The 19,053-nt window shown below is 39.3% G+C and overlaps 1 protein-coding gene across 3 annotated transcripts in view; it reads right to left on the bottom strand.

Moving 5' to 3' along the window:
• The window catches only part of LOC124606851 (helicase domino), a 402,945-nt gene that overhangs the window by 91,538 nt on the left and 292,354 nt on the right, over positions 1-19,053 (bottom strand). For all 3 annotated transcript variants that reach the window (XM_047138941.1, XM_047138934.1, XM_047138951.1), the window contains 2 exons: positions 9,511-9,889; positions 2,108-2,485 (listed from right to left, as the gene is read on the bottom strand). In XM_047138941.1, coding sequence (XP_046994897.1) covers positions 2,108-2,485; positions 9,511-9,889 — 757 coding nt within the window. The remainder of the gene's footprint in view (positions 1-2,107; positions 2,486-9,510; positions 9,890-19,053) is intronic.

Below are 19,053 nucleotides of genomic sequence, written 5' to 3'. Positions count from 1 at the left end.
TTCAACATACCACATTCAAAGCAGCCGCAAATGCCATGGAGACATCAGAAGTGGCAGAAAATCTCTCGTGAAGAGCAACTTCAGTGTGGGGGCAGTTTTGAGCTTCATGTTCCTCCACAGAAGGCAACAGTAAAGCATTGTCATTCTCTTCTGGACCATCAACAGAACTGATGACTGATTCTTCAGCAGCACAGATTTTGCAATCTGTCTGCATACATTTTTCTATATTGATAATACAAAACAGCACAACCAAGTGTAAGCCTGCATAAAGGTTGCATCAGAATCCAAAGTTGTATCCACATTATGAGTGAGTTCAAATATTGGTGAGTTGCATCTTCAGTTTCAGTTACTGTTAATACTGTCAGTTTCTGTTCATACCTTCTTAAAACAGTTAGTTATGGTGTGTGTTATAACTTCATCCCAAGCAGCATATCTGTTACAGGTAGCTTGCAGTACATTCTAATTTGGAACTGTTTCTTATAGTTTGACTGCATTGGTGGTAGCTTTAACAAATCAGCATGTGTTACTATGCTTCATTGAGGCGATTATTCCTTGCTCTAATGGCTGCAGACGGCTCGGGGAGTTAGCTGGTAACAAGACAACTTCTACGAGCAGAAGTTCCAGGTCACTGGACTTATGTGCTGAGCAGTGGTGCAAAGTTAGCAGAATATGTATCTTCCTTGCCGCCATCTGTTATTGAAACTTCAAGATATGGCTACAGAATTGAGATTTGGTCATCCAAGCTTTATTGCTATTCTCTTATTGGTATGGCAGATTAAATGGGTTAACTTTCTAAATCAATATGGATTTTTGTATTTTCCAATCACTAATGGTTTCTGCTTCTCAGAACCATCCGAATTACAACACAAGACCACTGCCGGTCTCTCCTTGTGCGTTTTCCTCCATGATGTTTTTGTCTCTTGACATGTAGTGGTTTTTCAGGCATCAAGTTATACAAAATGTCTGTATTAAACAAGTCTCTTGGGTAACACAAATGACTGAAGTTCCCATGCCCACTCATTGGCATCTTCTTTGTTTACTCTATGTGCTCCCTCAGACACTGATGGCACTGATGTTGTACCTCTTCTGAAAAAGTGATAGCCCTCGGGACACACAGACCCAGAAATTCCCTTTTGGTGAGCTATTTCATGAGTCTTTTCTCAAAGCATAGGATCAGACAATGGAGCCTGCTGTAAGTGCATGTCTCGGAAGCATTTAAACAGTGAAAATCCTCCACTACCTCATCTTCAGCTGGGATCGCGTGCTCACTGTTGTCACTAAATGAACAGACTTTGGGATCTGAAAATGTTCTGCAACCCTTGTTTCAGTCTTCTCTCCACTACTGACCATATGTAAAATTTGCCACTTTTCTTTTACCATCAGAGCATTAGGAGCTCATTTCTGTTTTGGCGGCATATTGTGAGTGATGAAGCAAAGGAAAGAAACACATATACTGTTTACAAACAGAGACACAGATATCTCTGTGTTTGGTGTATTGGTCAGCTCCTCTCCTGCCCTGCCCTCATGTCTTACACTGGGAAAGTGACACGTTACGGCAAGCAAGCGATTGGTCTACTGTTGCAAATTTATAGTGCAGTACATTATCGAGAAAAAACATGTGAAATGTGTAACGGAAAATACTGCAGTGCACAGCACTACACATGAACATACTAACTCAGTTTAGACGAAGAATAAGATATAGAATATGTAACGTAGGGTCAAATTTTAGTTTATAGTACCAAAATTCAGTTTAAGCGGTAGATTTTTTTGACGTATTTCGAAAGGCACCGAACAGCTAGTACGAGTCAACTGAGTTCTCGGTTTTATTTCGAAATAACGGGTACTGGTTCATAAACAGAAAATGTATCTCGTATGATCCAAACCTTGAAAACAAACACACAACTCCTACACTTTCAAATACCATATTAAAATTTAAAAAAGATCTGTAGCTGTAAGCATCCTGTAACAAAACTAGTACCTGGAGGACATCTTTGTACAGAGAAGAATATAACATGCATTATTATACAAAATAATGTAATATTTTTGCAAATACATCCCATTCGATAAGTTTACATTCCTATAATCTGCACAGAGTTAGATGACATACCTGCGATACTGAAGCAGTGACTGTTCTCGCATTACGAATGGCGTTGACAACAGACGAAACGACAGTTGCTGCTGTGACAGACGTTACAGTTGTGACAACAATTGGCAGTGAAGATGAAGCTGATGGGGAACTACTCGTAGCTATAACGGGAGCTACAGCAGAACTGGAAATACCATTGACTGTGGACCCTGTAGCAGCAACTGCTGTGGGTAATGAGCTAGCTGCCGTTGCAGGAGGCACAGGCACTGTGCCTGCTACTGCTGCGGCAGCCTGTAGCTGCTGACGCAGCTGATGGACCAGTTGCTGTTGGTGCTGCTGCTGCTGTGACAGCTGCTGCTGTGCCCTCTGCTGCTGACGCCTTTGTTCTTCTTGCTGATCCTAAAGAAATTACGAGTGAAGCTTTTTTACTTACCTCCAAAATAATTTAGTATATAAATGCCATGTGTAACCTTACACACAATACAAATGACACTTACATTGAGCTCTTATTCCACAATAATGTGGGCTATATTTATGTAACTAGATATTATAAAATAATTAACAGTTATACATCACAGATAACCTAATATCCCATATACACTTTATAACTGGCACAGATCAGAGGAAATAGTGAGAGTAAGTCTCGCATGAAGAAGCATTTTGACATTTGAATGTAGGACTTCAGAAAACAAAAGACAGACATATTCTTTTCAGTGCATCCGTGACAAACTTATTTCAGAGTTCCACTGCACTTTCAACTGTCACAGAGATAATCAGTATCGGCATTCAATCAGTGCAAAAGGTGTTAGCACACAGTAAGTCAGTTAGTAGCCCGGGCTGAAAATAGTTGAATATAAAAAGAAAGCACCCACTGTTATTAGCATTATCGCTATGGTCTAGTTCAAGCTGCTTGTGTACAATGAAAGGGTGTGTCTGCTTTTTTATTCTTAGGAGGGCATCTTCATTTATGACCTAATACATTGTAGATCCGTGTTCTATGACGTCATGTTGAATCTCACCATTTCTTGGCCAGGCCATTTACTCTTATATTAACTTCTTCCACAAATTATTTAGGCCTGCACATTCAAGAAGTCTGTATCATCTTAATTTTATTTATTTGATGCTTGGATTTGGTAGTGTATCTTGTATTTTGCCATCCTTCTATATGAAAGATCTACTGATGATGTTTGGTTTGTGGGGCGCTCAACTGCACGGTCATCAGCACCTGTACAAAGTCCCAATTTTTACACAGTCCAATCCAACCACTGTCACAAATGACGATGATGTTGAAATGATGAGGACAATACAAACACCCAGTCCCCGAGCACAGAAAATCCCCAACCCGCCCGGGAATCAAACCCAGGGCCCCGTGATCCAGAGGTAGCAATGCACGAGCTGCGGACAAAAGATCTACTGCCAATTACTTCTGAAACAGGGTGTTTGTAAGCAAATAACACAGTTTCGAACAGGCTCATCTTGAAACCAAAACGTTTTGAATTTTTTGCAAATATTATAATAGTAATTACAATAAATTAAATTCAATGATGGAATTATTCATTGTTTACTAGGCATTCAGTTTATGCTGTACTTTACTTTATTGTCAATTTATATCACCGTATCATCTGTAATGACAAAAGCTTTAAAATGAAGGGTTGTTACCGTGACCCTTAACCCTTTTCATTTCATATCTCTTACAATTAGGAATAAAAATGTTACTGTGCTACCTTGCTGCATACCATATTTTCTTGAGCATTATGAATATCACTTATAGAACTGTATTTATAGTATCTCATGTTATGAATTAACACGAGGCACATTTCTATTTTATATACACACCTACATTTTATATCCCACATCTTTCCAATATACATGGAAATAAAAAAAAAAGAGTTCTTGCTCCTATTGTTTATTAATTATAATTCTTACAGTGAATATCAAATCTGACAAAGCCGATTTCTTTTAAAAAAGGGCAACTGTTTCTCAAATTAGTAGATGTAGTGTTTACATCTTTTCCAAAATAAAGAGCACTATTAAAGTTTGAGTCCAGTTTCTAGGGTTTCTTTTTTTCGTGCAGAATTTGTGACACTGTGAACAACTGCTTCAGTCCTTTCATTGCAGCTACCTCGATCAAGTAAGCATTCACGTAATTTGTGGCTGTTGCCTTGAGTTCTTGTGCTAATTTTCTTTAGAGAATTTCTTACTTGTGTGAGTGTCAGAATATGTTTTGAACATTTTCCTCTTTTTTGGTATCATGCAGTTCATTCAAGCTATTTTCTTCACTATATGATTGTTTGAAGTAGAATCCCACCTCATTCCCAATCTTTTAAATGCCAATGTTATTTTTTTACCTTTCCTCATTGAGCCTTTTATTCATCTTTTTTACTTGTGAGAGACAAAATAAAAACTTGTCCTTCACTGTATTTACTGATGCAAAAATATGTGTGTTTGATGTAAAATATTAGAAGTGATCAGTTCTGAAGCTAATACCCTTCATCATGGACCAGTGTAACAACAAGCAATCAGTTATGTCATTAAGGCACGGCAACCAAACATTTCTGCGCCTTACAATTATTAAAATGCAATCCAGACCTAAAGGAAAGATACTAGTACACAATTAATAGTACTAAAGTGAAATGGAAGAAACATCTAAACCCAAACATTAAGGTCCCATATGATGGAATCAAAGTAACATATCACAATACCCAGCTAAGTAGTGGGCAATGTATTATTTTGAAACATGTGAAATGTGCATGAACATATGTAACCAACATTAGGCAAGTACCATAAATGTAACTAACGTATAAGCTGAGAAACAAAAGCTTTACAAAGGAACACAACTGTCAAAGCCAAGAGTGGAAATCTCACTCACTTAACATACATGGATCAGTACATGTTTAGAGCCCATTTTAGTTTGTGAACAGCTATCGTTAATAGTGTACCAATGTCTTTCCGTGATATATATGTAGTGTGTTATGGTGTAACCACGGTAGTTTTTTAAACTTGGTTATTCATAAATGATGTATCTGATTGCTTTTTGGTATATGTACAAGTGCTGGGTGATGAAGCATATTAACTTTGAAATCAATCCTATTTCACATTTTTACATCAATATGCATGACAGAAGGAAAAGTTATAATTTTTAGTTAGGTATTTTATTGGTTGAAGCTGCTTTTCATAGTCTTCAGCACTTAATATTCCAACTTTTGGCTGCATTTACTTTGTTTCAGGGCAAAGCTTCTCCAGGTGCTTGCGTTTTCAAAGCAGGCAACTCTCTTTGAGATCCAAGTCTCTTTAAATTCTCCACTTATTACGAGACTTTTCTAACATTCTTTATTGCTATATTTCTTTACACCATACTTCTACTCTACTGTCATCAATGTAGCTTCACTTCAACATGGCATTGATCCCTATGCTGTTACAACAGCCAGTTATACTCACGAAATGAGGAATGACTAATATTGACTTATTTAGTGATGGCGTGTCTTTTACAATGGAATTCTGTTAATAGGTAACTGTTGGTGAACTTGTAGGCAGAATCCTCTTCCTTGTTGCAGTTGCTTCTGTACTAATGCTGAGAATGTCTTGTGTGGAGCATACCTTGATATCACAACTGATAGTGCCAAAGGAGAGACTATTGCACTGTACTTTGTTAGGTTTCAAAGAGGCTAATCATTTTTGGGTGAATTATTCAGTTCACTGTTTTAAGTTTTATGGCTTACAGGACAGGTTAGCCAACAATGTCATGGTATTTAGAAGCATCTACCATCTTCCACTAAAAGCACACTGTGCAATGTGCCTGTATGTCTACAAGAAATGGAATTTTATTTCCCATCTTTAAGCTTTCAATGCAAAACATTATCAAAAGTCGAGACATCATGATGACTACGAATTAAATAACAAAAATATGATTGTGGTTCTTTAGTTTCTCCCCGAGTTATTTTATAACAAAATAATTTATGTGTCTGCTTCTGGTTTCTGATGTACAACTGGCACAATATAACTGCAATCCATTCTGTTGTTATCATTACCATCTTCAGGTGTGCACTTGTTGATGGCAGCAGCGTTATCATTTGCTGTAATATTGTGCCCTTTAGAAGCCAACAACTAGCAGTATACCCATAGACTATTCCACCACAATATGACTAAGTTATTGCTCAGATGAGGAACATAATATCATTTTAAGACCTTGTGAAAACTTCTTATTTTCTTTAAAATAGGAAACCCCAACTCTACATGGATACAACACAGAGTATTCACCCTTACACAATTCCTACACAATATGACTGGAATGAGCACCTCTTCGTAGCCAAGACAACAGACAACCGTGAGCTACAACTTTTAAGTTATAAGATAAATTTTATAATAAAGATCAGCCTAAAATCAAGATGATGGTGACTATGTTTTTCACTTGAATAAGAATCTGGTCAGCATGGTCTTGTCACCGATGGGTAAGAGGTCTGCTTGGATAAAGAGAAATGAGACTGCATCCAACAGTGCCTTATCTACACAACCACATGACTCCATTTTTAGTTTTTCAAATACAATTTATCCCATTCAGTACACCAGACTGTGATGACAGGATTGAGGTTGGCTTAAATCTGCCTGTGCTAAAGTTGAGCCTCATTATTTACAATCCACTGGTTGTAGAGGCTGATCATGTTCGCACTTCAATACAAAACGTCCTGTCACAATTTTGATACATTCCTTATGTTGCAACTGTTTGCCATAATTAATGAAATGGATTTTACGAAATTTTCTGCAGAACATTTCCATGACACTGAGAAGACACATGAAGTCATGTTACATATTCTCTTCAGTTACTGCATACTACAAGGTGTGGCTATAAAATAATGGGACTGTTGTTGTCCCAGAGTAATTCCGTGTATGCAAAAGATGAATGACAAATGACTGTGGAGCCTTCTAGCTGAAAGTAGCATCTCTGGTATCTGTAGACAAATCAGTGTGGCTGTGGTCATGGTTTGTGTAAGAGCTTTTATTTTTTCTGCTGGAAATATGACAAGTGTAACAATAGAGCAACAAATTCTTGTGAAGTTTCCCTGAAAGTTGGAAAAGATGCTACTGAAACCTATCTGTTACTAAAAGACTTGTATGGCAAAGATTGTTTATCATGTACACAAGTTTCAGAGTGCTTCAAGCATTTCCGAGCTGACCAAGAATATGCCAAAGATGACTCACGCCTGGGACACCCTTCAACATAAAAAACAGATGAAAAATTGAAAAAGTAGGTAACATGATTCAATGTGACCATTGGTTGAGTATTTGATCAATTGTTAAAACTATAGGAACTGACAAAGAGCGCAAATTTTACATAACCAACTTAACAAGAGGAAAGTATGTGTGAAACTGGTGTCAAAAATTCTCACGATTGAACAAAAGGAAGTATGTGAAAATGGTTGTACTGATGCTTCGAGTACCATTGAAAAAGACACTAATTTCTTTGAAAGAGTGATAACACATGAAGAACCTTTTTTTTCCATTTATGATCTACAAAATGAGCACCAATCCATGCATTGGAAGGGCCCAATTTACCTGAGAGAGAAAAAAAAGCTCGAATGAGCAAATCAAGATTCAAAGTAACGATGATCCCCCCCCAATATTCTTGGATTTGTGTATCTTCACTGCGTTCCTGAAGGTCAAACTATTAATCAATATTACTACCTTCAGGTTCTTACTCCATAAGAAAATAATAATAGTAATAATAATAATAAAAGACGTGAACTGTGAAATTACAAGTCATGGATTCTGTTAGAAGACAACATACCAGCTCATACAACATTGTCTGTTAAGAGGTTTCTAGTGAAGCACAGCATCCCAGTGTTGGACCACCTAGCTTATTTGTATGACCTAGTACAATATGACTTTTATCCTCCAAAGTCTGCATTAAAAGAAGCAAGATTTCCGTCCATTGAAGCAGTGAAAGAACAAATGGTAAGAAGCATGATCAAGGAGCTCACAGAGGAATATTTCCAGCACTGTTTCCATCAATGGAAAATTCACATGGAGTGTTAGAGTATATTCAGGATGACAGTAATTTAATAAATATGTTCTTGCAATAAAATGTTTTACAGTGATAGTCATGTTATTTTGTAGCCACACCGTGTATTTCAAGTTAGTCAAATGCTTCATTTATCAAATGTATGTTAGTTTACCATAACAGTGAATTACATTTCTCAGTGTACTGCACACTGCATGTACTAGTAAATATATTAAGAGCAATGTTGATAGATTCACTGATTTTATGTCAAACATTATTTATGTTGCACGTGATACACAAACAGCAGTCAGTCCATTAAGCTAAGGTTCCAATGGGTGGATAGCGTGGAAAAGTCCTCAGGTAGTTTTGTTGCAGCTTTCAGTAACTAAATAAGTAACATCTGTTAGTAAAAGTGAAGCAAGAGTAACTTAATAAAAGTAATACTGGAATGACTCAGATGTAAGGCAGCTGCTGGTGTGATAGAAATGAGACAAACATGTAAGTCTGTGGAAAACCAAGAAGCAAGAAGAAGGGCACGGCGCCACCTTCAGCCCTAGCAGACGTCAACAACGTATCTGCTTTGTACAGGACATAAAGAAGGTTTAGGGCCCAAGTGACACCAGCTGCTACTTGGGGCACCAAGCTGAGAGGGGCGCCAGTGGCTCCACAACTGTAAGATTGCTGTGCAGGGCTTATCACAGTGTACTTGGAGTGCCTAGATGAGAGGAGTGCTGCAAGATTTGTATACAGTGTGTATCATAATTAGGAGCGAAAACTGACAGGGTGAAATTGGGTGAGGGAAAAGGGAGGGGGGGGTGAGAGGGGTGTCAAATTATGGAGGGGAAGGGAGGGGTGCCAAATTATAAGTTGGTTTTGAGGAGAAATGTTCTCACACTGGTTTGCCAAGCCACTGCAATTTACTCTTAAACAGAAAGTAATTATTATTGCAATTTTACTTAAATACCTGCAAAATAGTTATTACTGTGGATATCTGTGGTTATATATGCAGACATCTGCATTTGTGCAGACCTCTACCAATGGACTGCATTTAAATGTAATGAGGGAAAGTCACATGTTCTGAAATGAATATAAATTCTATTTTAAAATCTTTAAGTACTTAAAAAGTCGCCAACTTTAATAACGTGTTTAAAAATTTAGTTTTTATATAAAATTTTAGATTTCTCACTTAAGACTAAAAACCCTATGGCACATTGGCAATACAAGCCAACTTCTCACACATAGACAAAGCATCTCAAAGAAACTCATAAATGACAGCTCATCTATTTAGCTTCATATTATGCTGCACCTCAAATATGTAGAAGATTTATGATACAGTTCAAACTAGCCAATATATGTTTCACAAATTCACTCTGAAGAATTCAAAAGCACAGGAGAAACAAAATATGACTGAGTAGGAAGGAGCCCATACCAATGTCTTTGTTTTGTCCCTGGCAATTCTTTCTAATCTTCTTGATGCTGCATCTCCAGGTGTTATCGGTTCATCGTAATCAATACCATTTTCTAAGAAGATAGGAGGAGGTCTCTGATTCTTCACACCAGGGGTAATCTGTGGCTTTTGAATTGGTTTCCTTTTACAGGCCATTTCTTTAATTACTTCAAATCTCTGAAGATATATGCTGGTGAATGAACTGTTGTTATCTTGCAAAAACAGTTGTGATGTTCTTAATGGTCTGCCTGCCTTCATTTGTGGTGGAAGCTTATAAACACCTTTTGTCTTCTTCTGCTTTTTTGGATTTGTATCATAAAAAACTTTGCCTTCTTCTCTTGGTACTATAACTGTTTCATACCTGAAATAATAATTATGAATCAACTGTGCTAAAAATCGAGATGTTTCCTTCATGATATCATCTATTTGTTAGATGTACAGTGATAAAAATTTTCAGGATTTTAATAAAAATTTCCAATTCACAAGTATTTAATTTAATTTATACATACACACAAACTAAAGTATGAACTCTTGAAACATTGCAGAAAAAGTCCCTAAATAAAAGAACAAAAATGGATAGTCAAATGATTAGGTATTCTGTATAGAACACCTTGACGTTTTGAGCAGTGAAGTTGATGGAATTCACTGAATTAATAATCTAATTCCTGGCTGATTTTAAAGATAAATGTTCATTAGTTACATGAATTAAACAGCAGTTTTCCACTTGTGCAGTAACTATCAAAGATGGCAACATAGTCACATATCAAGTTTCTTACGGACTAACTGACACCAATTTTGCGTTAGACAGAAAGTGGATCTATCTAGCCACTGTGAACAGTACAAAGCCAGCAGTCATCTGCACAGTAGTTACTAATATTTAACAAACACTGCTATACTTCAATTTCTCATTCCTCAAGAAAATAAATTTCAGTTGCTACGCAGTAAGGCAGCGACACTCACCACCCAATAGTGATACAGGTTTACCATCATGTGTTTTGTAAATCAAATGTGGATCAAATAATTCTACTTGAAAAAGCAAACAACTAACCTAATTCTATGTTACATTTCTGGAGCAGTTTCTCTCTACGCTGCAGCAGCTCACAAAAACAGAATAATAATATTCAAGTTTATTTTTTGATGCATGAAGGGCTGTTCAAGAGGGCAAGGAACTCTTCCAGAAGAAATTTTCCTTACTTTTAAATCCAAAATTTTGGAAGTACTTTTAAAGCACACAACGCGATGTCATGTCGCAAAGAGGTCTTTGATACTTTTAACTGTCTTCACATTATTTACAAAAATATTTAACTAAAAAAGAGGGGATGTTCATCATTTCAGATCTTTACTGAAATACACTAGTTATTAATGGACATTCAGTTCAATGTACAATTCTAGGGTTCTGTCGTGCAATAAAATAAAACTTTTAAGACAAACATATTATTATTTTATCGATATAATTAAAAACAAATGGATTTTTTAATGCTACAGAAAGCAGGTCACGGGTGTTACGACGGCATGGAAAATATCTTGATGATTATACTGCACAACACATTTTTTGCCTCTGCATGAGAATAGGTGATTATGATTAATTTTCATACACTGAATTCAGATTTGTCTTTAGTTTTTCTCCATCAAATACAGTTTCTTTTGGGTATCAATTTTACCCTATTATGGGAATAAGCTTCAGTTCACCTCAACAGGGAAACATTCTTTTCTATACGTATTTTGATCTCTGCGTTTGTACAGCTAGTGTTAGCTATCCTAAACAGAAGTCACAATTCTGTCTTGTGCTGCCACCTGGCAAGTTTGCATGAAAATTTGAAGAAAGAGTGTTCGTGCTACACTGTACTGGCAGTTATTATTATACTGTGTGTTGTGCATATTACGATATATGGGTATACTCTATCAGAACATTATGTACAAAACGTCTTAGTCTGTGCTGGCGTAAGCTGGCACCAGCACTCAGTGAGTCAACAAGTAGAGTCATCAGTCACAGCCCAATGGGAGTCATAGTTGCAGTTAGCTCAGCCTCTAGCTTGGAATCAGTCAGTACCTAGCGACCAGGTGGTGTACATAGCAGGGCTTGCACTGCACCAGTGGTGGTGGTGGTTGTTGGGATGTTTAAGGGGGACTAAACAGCGAAGGTCATCAGTCCCCCATTCCAAAAACAGGCGAGCCGAAAAGTTGCGGAGGAGGTAAAAAGCGAAGGGGGAGGAGACGCCCCCCCCCCCCCTCCTGACGCAAAAGATGGCCGTGCGTCAGGTAGGTATGGCCGATGCGCAGCCGACACAGGATGACAGAGTCCCTGTGAGAAGCCCGCAGGGAGGAGCGCCACACATCGGTCGTCTCCTTGACAGCCCGCAGTTTATTCGGGGATGTCATGCCACGCCACTCAGCAGTCCACATCCCAAGCACCTTACGGCGCAACACCAGCTGCTGATCGCGAGCCGTGAGGCCGATCTCCAAGGCTGGGGCGTCGATCGCCCCTTTGGCCAGCCTGTCAACACGTTCGTTCCCCGGGATGCCAACGTGACCTGGTGTCCAAACAAAGACCATCGAACGGCCAGAACGGGTAATGGCGGAAACAGACACCTGAATAGAGGACACCAGAGGAGAAGAGGTATAGCAGCGGTCGATGGCCTGGAGGCTGCTCAGGGAGTCACTGCAGATGACGATGGACGTACCTGAGCAGAAACGCATATGCTCAAGAGCGCGCAATATGGCCACCAACTCTGCAGTAAAAATACTGCAGCCAGCCAGCAAGGAGCGCTGCTCAACATGGGCAGCGTGAGCAAAAGCGTAGGCATGTACTGCACCAGTAGTGAGGCTAATGTGGACTATTATGGAAGAGCTTGTACCGCAGCAACTAGTTTAAGTTAAGTAGCTTTTTTATTCTTATGAATAAAGAACCCTGTTAATATATGTGTGCAGTTGTGCAGAAAGAGGATACTGGCCACCAACCAATATCCTCTCCTTGCTTCCCATGGTACAAGCCTGCAGTGACAATGAGACAACAAAAAAACTGGCAACAAGTATAATTCAGTGCAGATTTTGCTTGCTTCTCTTGTGTTTTACCTTGTAGGGGTGTTCATTTTTCATTTCTAATCATTGTGTTCTTGCATGTATTCCAGGAGGGGAGTTGCAGAACTAATCAAATTTCTCTTTCCAGATGCTTTGCTTGCTGTTTCTGCTATAACATACTTGCATAAACCATGGCTCCCTGCCACCTCTACCGTCTACCCCACGCCTCAGCTGCAGACGGCCAGTGTAATGGATCTAACACAAGCTTTTCAGTTTCAGACCCAACAAACTGCTGCCCTACTAATTATGGTTCAACAACTACTGGCTGCACAAGGTGCATCAGCCGCCCAATAGACAGACGGAACAAGCCCAACAAGTGCCGCAGACCAGCATACCACCATTCCGGCAGTTTAACAACACAGAAGAAGGGTTTGAATACCTGACACAGTTCCAAGCACACTGTCGAGTTAATCGTGTTGAAGGTAATGTAAAGCTACAATACTCTTTTTGATTGTGGGGTCCCCAGTGTTTAGGTTAGTACAAAAGCTATTCCCAACTGCGTCTCCCAACGAACTCAGTTATGAGCAAGTAATCACAGAATTAACCAAATACTATGACCGGCAAGTTCAAGTAGCTGCAGCCAGATAACAGATGTACTGTCTGTGGTACATGGAATTAACAGGGATGACTAGAAAGTGTAAATTTATGTGTAATTGTGGCAAGTTTTACAGTGATTTAATGATTAGGGATGCAATGACATTCAGTGTCCCAGGTAGTAGAATATGGAAACAGAGCCTAAAGTACTCTGATCCACCAATTCCTCAAGTATTGCAAATCTTAGAACAATATGATTTGAGTGCCATAGCGGTCAGTACATTTGACCAGACCCTGATTTGTCAGGTTGAGTCGCCCCTTGCTCACGACAACCCCAAGCAGCCACAATGACGAGCGTGTACATAGCCGCACCAACAGCCACATAGACATGTAAACAAGCCCGTGAATTTAGTTAAGTCTTGCACTAGATATTTTGCTTGTCATAAAAGACAAGATTGCCTATCACATAATGCAGCATGTTCCACATTTGGAAGACAAGACCATGTCAAAGCAGTTTATTTTCAACAGCACAAAAATGCCAATTTTGCCCGCTCTCAGAAAAAACAGGCTCATGTACATGCAGTGAATGTTGTGTTTTCTAAACCTTCAACAGGTTCTGACCAGAGTAAGATTAAGGTTGTGCCTCCTTCTTGCGCTAGTGCTGTGCAATGACGTTCAAAAGAACTATTTGTCTCGTTACAAATTGCTGGCCATTGTGTGAATTTCCAGTTAGACATAGGTGCCTCAGTGTTGAAATCAAAAGTCAATGAGAACATTTTCGGTTTAGATGCCTTTGATTTGTTTGGCTTGAGCATCCACAACAATGTACTATCAGCCTCTACATTGGTGCCAAAAGACAATGTCGCTAGCTTGCTTAAAGAATTTCCTGAACTATTTTCAGAAGGCATGGGAAAAGCTAATAACTTTGTAGCACATGTTACATTGAAAGACAATGCACAGTCTAAGTTTTTCTGAGCCCGCCCTGTTCCAGTTGCTTTAAGAGACAAAGTAGCCAGTGAATTGAAAGAATTGCAAGATAATGGTGTAATTGCTCCCATTCAAACTAGTCAATAGGCAAGTCCTCTTGTTTTGTTGCCTAAGCCTTCTGTTCACATTCGTGTTGACAGTCAACCCACAGACAGTAGTTGACACTTATCTGTTACCTTGCCCTGAGGAACCCATGGACAAGCTTTGTGCAGGACATTACTTTTCTAAGATAGATTTGTGTGATGCCTACTTGCAAATTCCATTGAATGAAGAATCACAGAAAGTGTTTGTTTTAGACACACACTTAAGACGTTCAAGTATTTGTGTTTGCCCTTCAACAGTGCTTCCCCACGTGCATTTTTTCAACGTTACTTGGAACAGCTGACTACAAAAGTGCCTATTTGTTCAAAATACTTTGACAATATTGTCATCTGAGGCCATACACCAGAGGAACAAATTGTCAGTTACTCTTTTTCAAGTGTTGTCAGAAGCAGTACTCAAGTATTGTCAGAAGCAGTACTCAAGTACTGTCTTGAAAAGCGTGACTTTGAACTGCAGTACTTAGGTCATGTGATAAACAGATAGGGTGTGCACCCCTCCAATCTCACTTGCTTGCAATCCATGATCTGCCTGTTCCTTGCAATGTGTCTGAACTGTAGTCAGTACTAGGCAAGATGACATATTACATTCGTTTCTTACTGAACGCCCCTCAGATCGTGGCTCCATTGCGTTGCAAAAATGTATCTTTTGTGTGGACTAAAGACTGTCGAGACGCCTTTCAGAAACTCAGAAATGCTTTGAAACTTCCTGGCAGATTAAAACTGTGTGCCAGATGGAGACTTGAACTCGGGACCGATGGCTTTCACAGGCAAGTGCTCTACTATCTGAGCTACCCAAGCACGACTCACGTCCCATCCTCACAGCTTTATTTCTGCCAGTACCTCGTCTCCTACCTTCCAAACTTTACAGAAGCTCTCCTGAAAGAAAGGATATTGCATAGGCATGGCTTAGCCACAGCCTGGGGTATATTTCCAGAATGAGATTTTTCACTCTGCAGCACACACTCCGCTGCAGATTGAAAATCTCATTCTCAGAAATGCTTTGCTTAGTCACAGATGTTTAATGTATTTTGACCCTGCCGAGCCTGTAGTCTTGCAAGTCGACGCATCTTCCATCGCACTGTGCTTTTGCACAGAATTGGTGCACATGGCAGACCTGTTGTTTATGCCTCAATGTTGTTAACTCAAACTCAGTGCAACTATTCTCAAATTGAAAAAGAAGCTCTCACTATCGTGTATGGTGTGACAAAATTCCATCACTATTAGTATGGTCACGAGTTCTATTTAGTGACAAGCCTTTGCAGTCCTTGTTTCATCCGTCAAAGCCGGTTCTTACAAGCACTGCTCAAAAATTGCAAAAATGGGCTTTGTTGCTTTTGCAGTATCAGTATGTAATTGTGTAAAGACCTGTGGCAAAGCTGCCAATGCAAACATACTATCTAGCCTTCGGATTGGCCCAGAATCTGATTTTGATACATCTGTTGCATCTTGTTACCAAATCGATGCACAATACTGTTCAATGAATGAGGCCAAGACGTTCAAATAAGTGATGAAGAAGAAGATGAAGACAAGTAATCGTCTTCTTCTTCTTCATCACTTATTTGAACGTCTTGGCCTCATTCATTGAACAGTATCCAGAACTCAGTTGTGTGCCAATATTTAGTATGTCAGTAAAACCTTTCAGTTCAACAGGGTGTGATTTTAGTTCAAAATGAGAGTGGACAATCGTGTGTGCTTATACCCAAAGTATTGCAAAAGGATGTGTTGTGATTGCTCCACTAAGGACATGGGGGAATTGTTAGCACGAAACAATTAGTGTGACGACAAAACAATTAAACAGATTATAGAGTTGGACCAAGTAATATTTTAGTCAGCCTGGATGTGGTCTCACTATTTAAAAAAGTTCCTGTGGAGGACACATCGAAACTGTTGGCACTACATTTTCCCCATGAAACAATAAAGTTGTTCTGACACGTTATGAAGACCACCTGCTTCTTGCATGGCAGTACATTTTATTAAATAACAGATGGAATGGCTATGGGGTTTCCCTTGTCTCCAATAGTGGACAATTTTTTTACAGAACATTTTGAGGAATATGCGTTAAATTTGGGTCCCCTTTGCCCATCTTTATTTTATTGTTACGTTGACGACACATTTTTGATCTGGCCACATGGCATAGAAGCTCTTGAAGCACTTCCATGAACACATGAACAGTATGCACTCAAACATCCAGTTCAGTGTCAAAACAGAGACAGTGGGAAAGCTGCCGTTTCTGGTTCAACCAAAGTCATACGGACGGCTTGACCACTCAGTGTATCACAAGCAAAAGCATACTAATTTCCATCTTAGCATCTAAAGTACAAAGAGAGACTACGGGTAACGTGGTATGAAGACAAGAGTTCCCCAAGAAAAGGAAATGTGAAAATCTTGAACGTTCACATGATGAGCCACTGATTGCAATCCTTCCTTTCTACGGCACTACATCCAGCAAAATAGGTGGAGTCCTGGGTAGACAATCTTTAAGATCTAGTTTCTGACCTGCTAAGAAGATAAAGATAATGCTGCGCTCTGTTAAGGACATTCTTGGCCTCTGGATCCCTGGGATTTATAACCTCCCTTGTTACTGTGGAAGCAGTTACATCAGTCAGTCTGCCCGTACAGTTTCCAACAGCTGAGCCAACATCAATGGCATGCTACAAATCAAAGACTGGAGAAATCTGCAATTGCTGTGCACAGCCTCGCAAACAGATACAAAAATACTGTTTGACAAAACAAAAGTTCTGTTGCACACTCCTACATCTGTGGTTAAAGAGGCTGTGGAAATAAGAATGTTTCGGAAGAATGTCACCCGTGGCAGCAGATACAATCTTAGCAGTGCACATAAGCAAGCTCTCCTTGTAGAGAAGACCCAGAGATATTCATTTCAATGTTTACGACATAGGTGTGCTATCTGTAACACAACTGCATAATTACTGACCAATTAGAAGCTGTGTATGGGCTATATAAAGCCACCACAGTAACAGTTTAAACAGTCAGTTTAAAGCCACCACAGCAGCAGTTTAAGCAGTCAGTTGCTACTGACTGAGACAATGTAGGAAATCGTTGAAATCTCAAATTTTTATCCCGAATTGTTGCTGCAAAAGTCCAAGAATGTGTTATACAGTATAGAGATGCTCTCCAACAGCAGCAGCAACCAGCAAAGCAGGGTTCAGATTTGGAGTATTTGCCAGCACAATCAACCACCTCACTGTCTTTTCCTACAAAAGTTTGTGTATTATAGTGACACCAATCATTAGTTCGGAGAACTGTGTCATGTCCACAATTCTGACGAATGGAGACTCTTCATTGATTCCTTCAAAACAAGTTCAAGGGCAGTCCTCCTCCATAATTTCAGTCAGATATAGTGGAACCTCACTTAATGACCATTTCCCATAATGCGCAATTCAAGTAACAAGCAAAACAAATTGTGAAAAAGTGACTCCTATAATGAGTGATGTTTTGCATAACGAGTGATGATGATGATTTAGCATGACATCACCAGCCATTCATGCTTGGCGGGGGAAACAATCAGTAATATGAACACCTTTCCTTCAGCCTGGGTTCAGCGCTCATTCAGTCTGTGTTCAGCGCTCATTCTGTTAACCTTAGTGCAGCATGTGATCACACATTTTTCTAAACTTGTGTTCACACAGTTTTTTTTTTTGTGTGCAAATTTTAATAACCTTCTTAGAAATGTCCCCAAAGATAAAGCCACAAGCAGGTGACCATAAGAGAAAGAAAATGACCTTTGAAATCAAATGTAAAATCATTGAAAAACACGAACGTGGTGTGAGCCTTGCTGATTTAGCATGCACTTACAATTGGTCTACATTGTCTATTTGCACTACCCTCAAGAACAAGGACAAGGTTAAGCAGATAGGTGCTTCAAAATGCATGACAAGAGTATCTAAACAATGGTTTTGTATTCTGGACAATGTCGAAAGTTTGCTCCTTACAAGAATAAGTGAAAAGTAATTGTGAGGTGACACTGTTAAGGAGATCATTGTCTGAGAGAAGACAATGATGATTTTTGCCAACCTCATTAAGAAGCTGCCAAGATCATCAGCGGCCGTTTGTAAGGGAAGCCATGGGTGTTTTGAAAAGTTTAAGAGAAGAACTGACATCCACAGCATTGGGAGGCATGGCAAATCAGCTAGATCCGACACAAAGGCAGCAAAGAACTTCATCAGCAACTTCAAGATGCTCGTAGATTCCGAGGGTTACCTGCCCCAACAGGTTTTTAATTGTGATGAGATATGTCTATTCTGGAGGAAGATGCTGAAGCATACCTTTACAACAGCAGAGCAGAGGAGACTTCACTGTCCAGTAACAAGCCAATGGAAGACCATCTCACACTGCTATTCCGTGCCAATGCAAGCAGTGATTTTAAAATTAAACTGCTGCTTGTTTACCATTCAGAAACTCAAGGAGTCTTCAACAAGTGTAAAATCTGAAGTGCGTGTTAAATGTGACGTGGAGGTCCAACAACAAGGCTTGGGTGACACGTGATCATTTTTGTGATTGGATCAATGAAGTGACCTCCTTGAGGAATTTCAATTCATCAAAATCCAATTTCTGCCTCCCAACTTTACTCCATTATTCCAGTCTATTAACCAGCAGATTATTTCTAGCTTTAAGGAGCTCTACACTAAAACACTCTTCGAGCATTGCTTTGAGTTGACTGAAGCTACCAATCTTAGTCTCAGAGAGTTTTGGAAATATCACTTCAACATCGTTGCCTGCGTCAGGGTGATAAAAAAGGTGTGGGAAAGGGATACCAAGAGAAATCTCACTTCCGCTTGGAAGAAGCTTTGGCCAGAGAATGTTG

This window comes from Schistocerca americana, chromosome 1, assembly GCF_021461395.2.
Source record: "Schistocerca americana isolate TAMUIC-IGC-003095 chromosome 1, iqSchAmer2.1, whole genome shotgun sequence".
Classification (NCBI taxonomy): Eukaryota; Metazoa; Arthropoda; class Insecta; order Orthoptera; family Acrididae; genus Schistocerca; species Schistocerca americana.
This window is presented reverse-complemented; position numbering and strand designations above follow the sequence as displayed.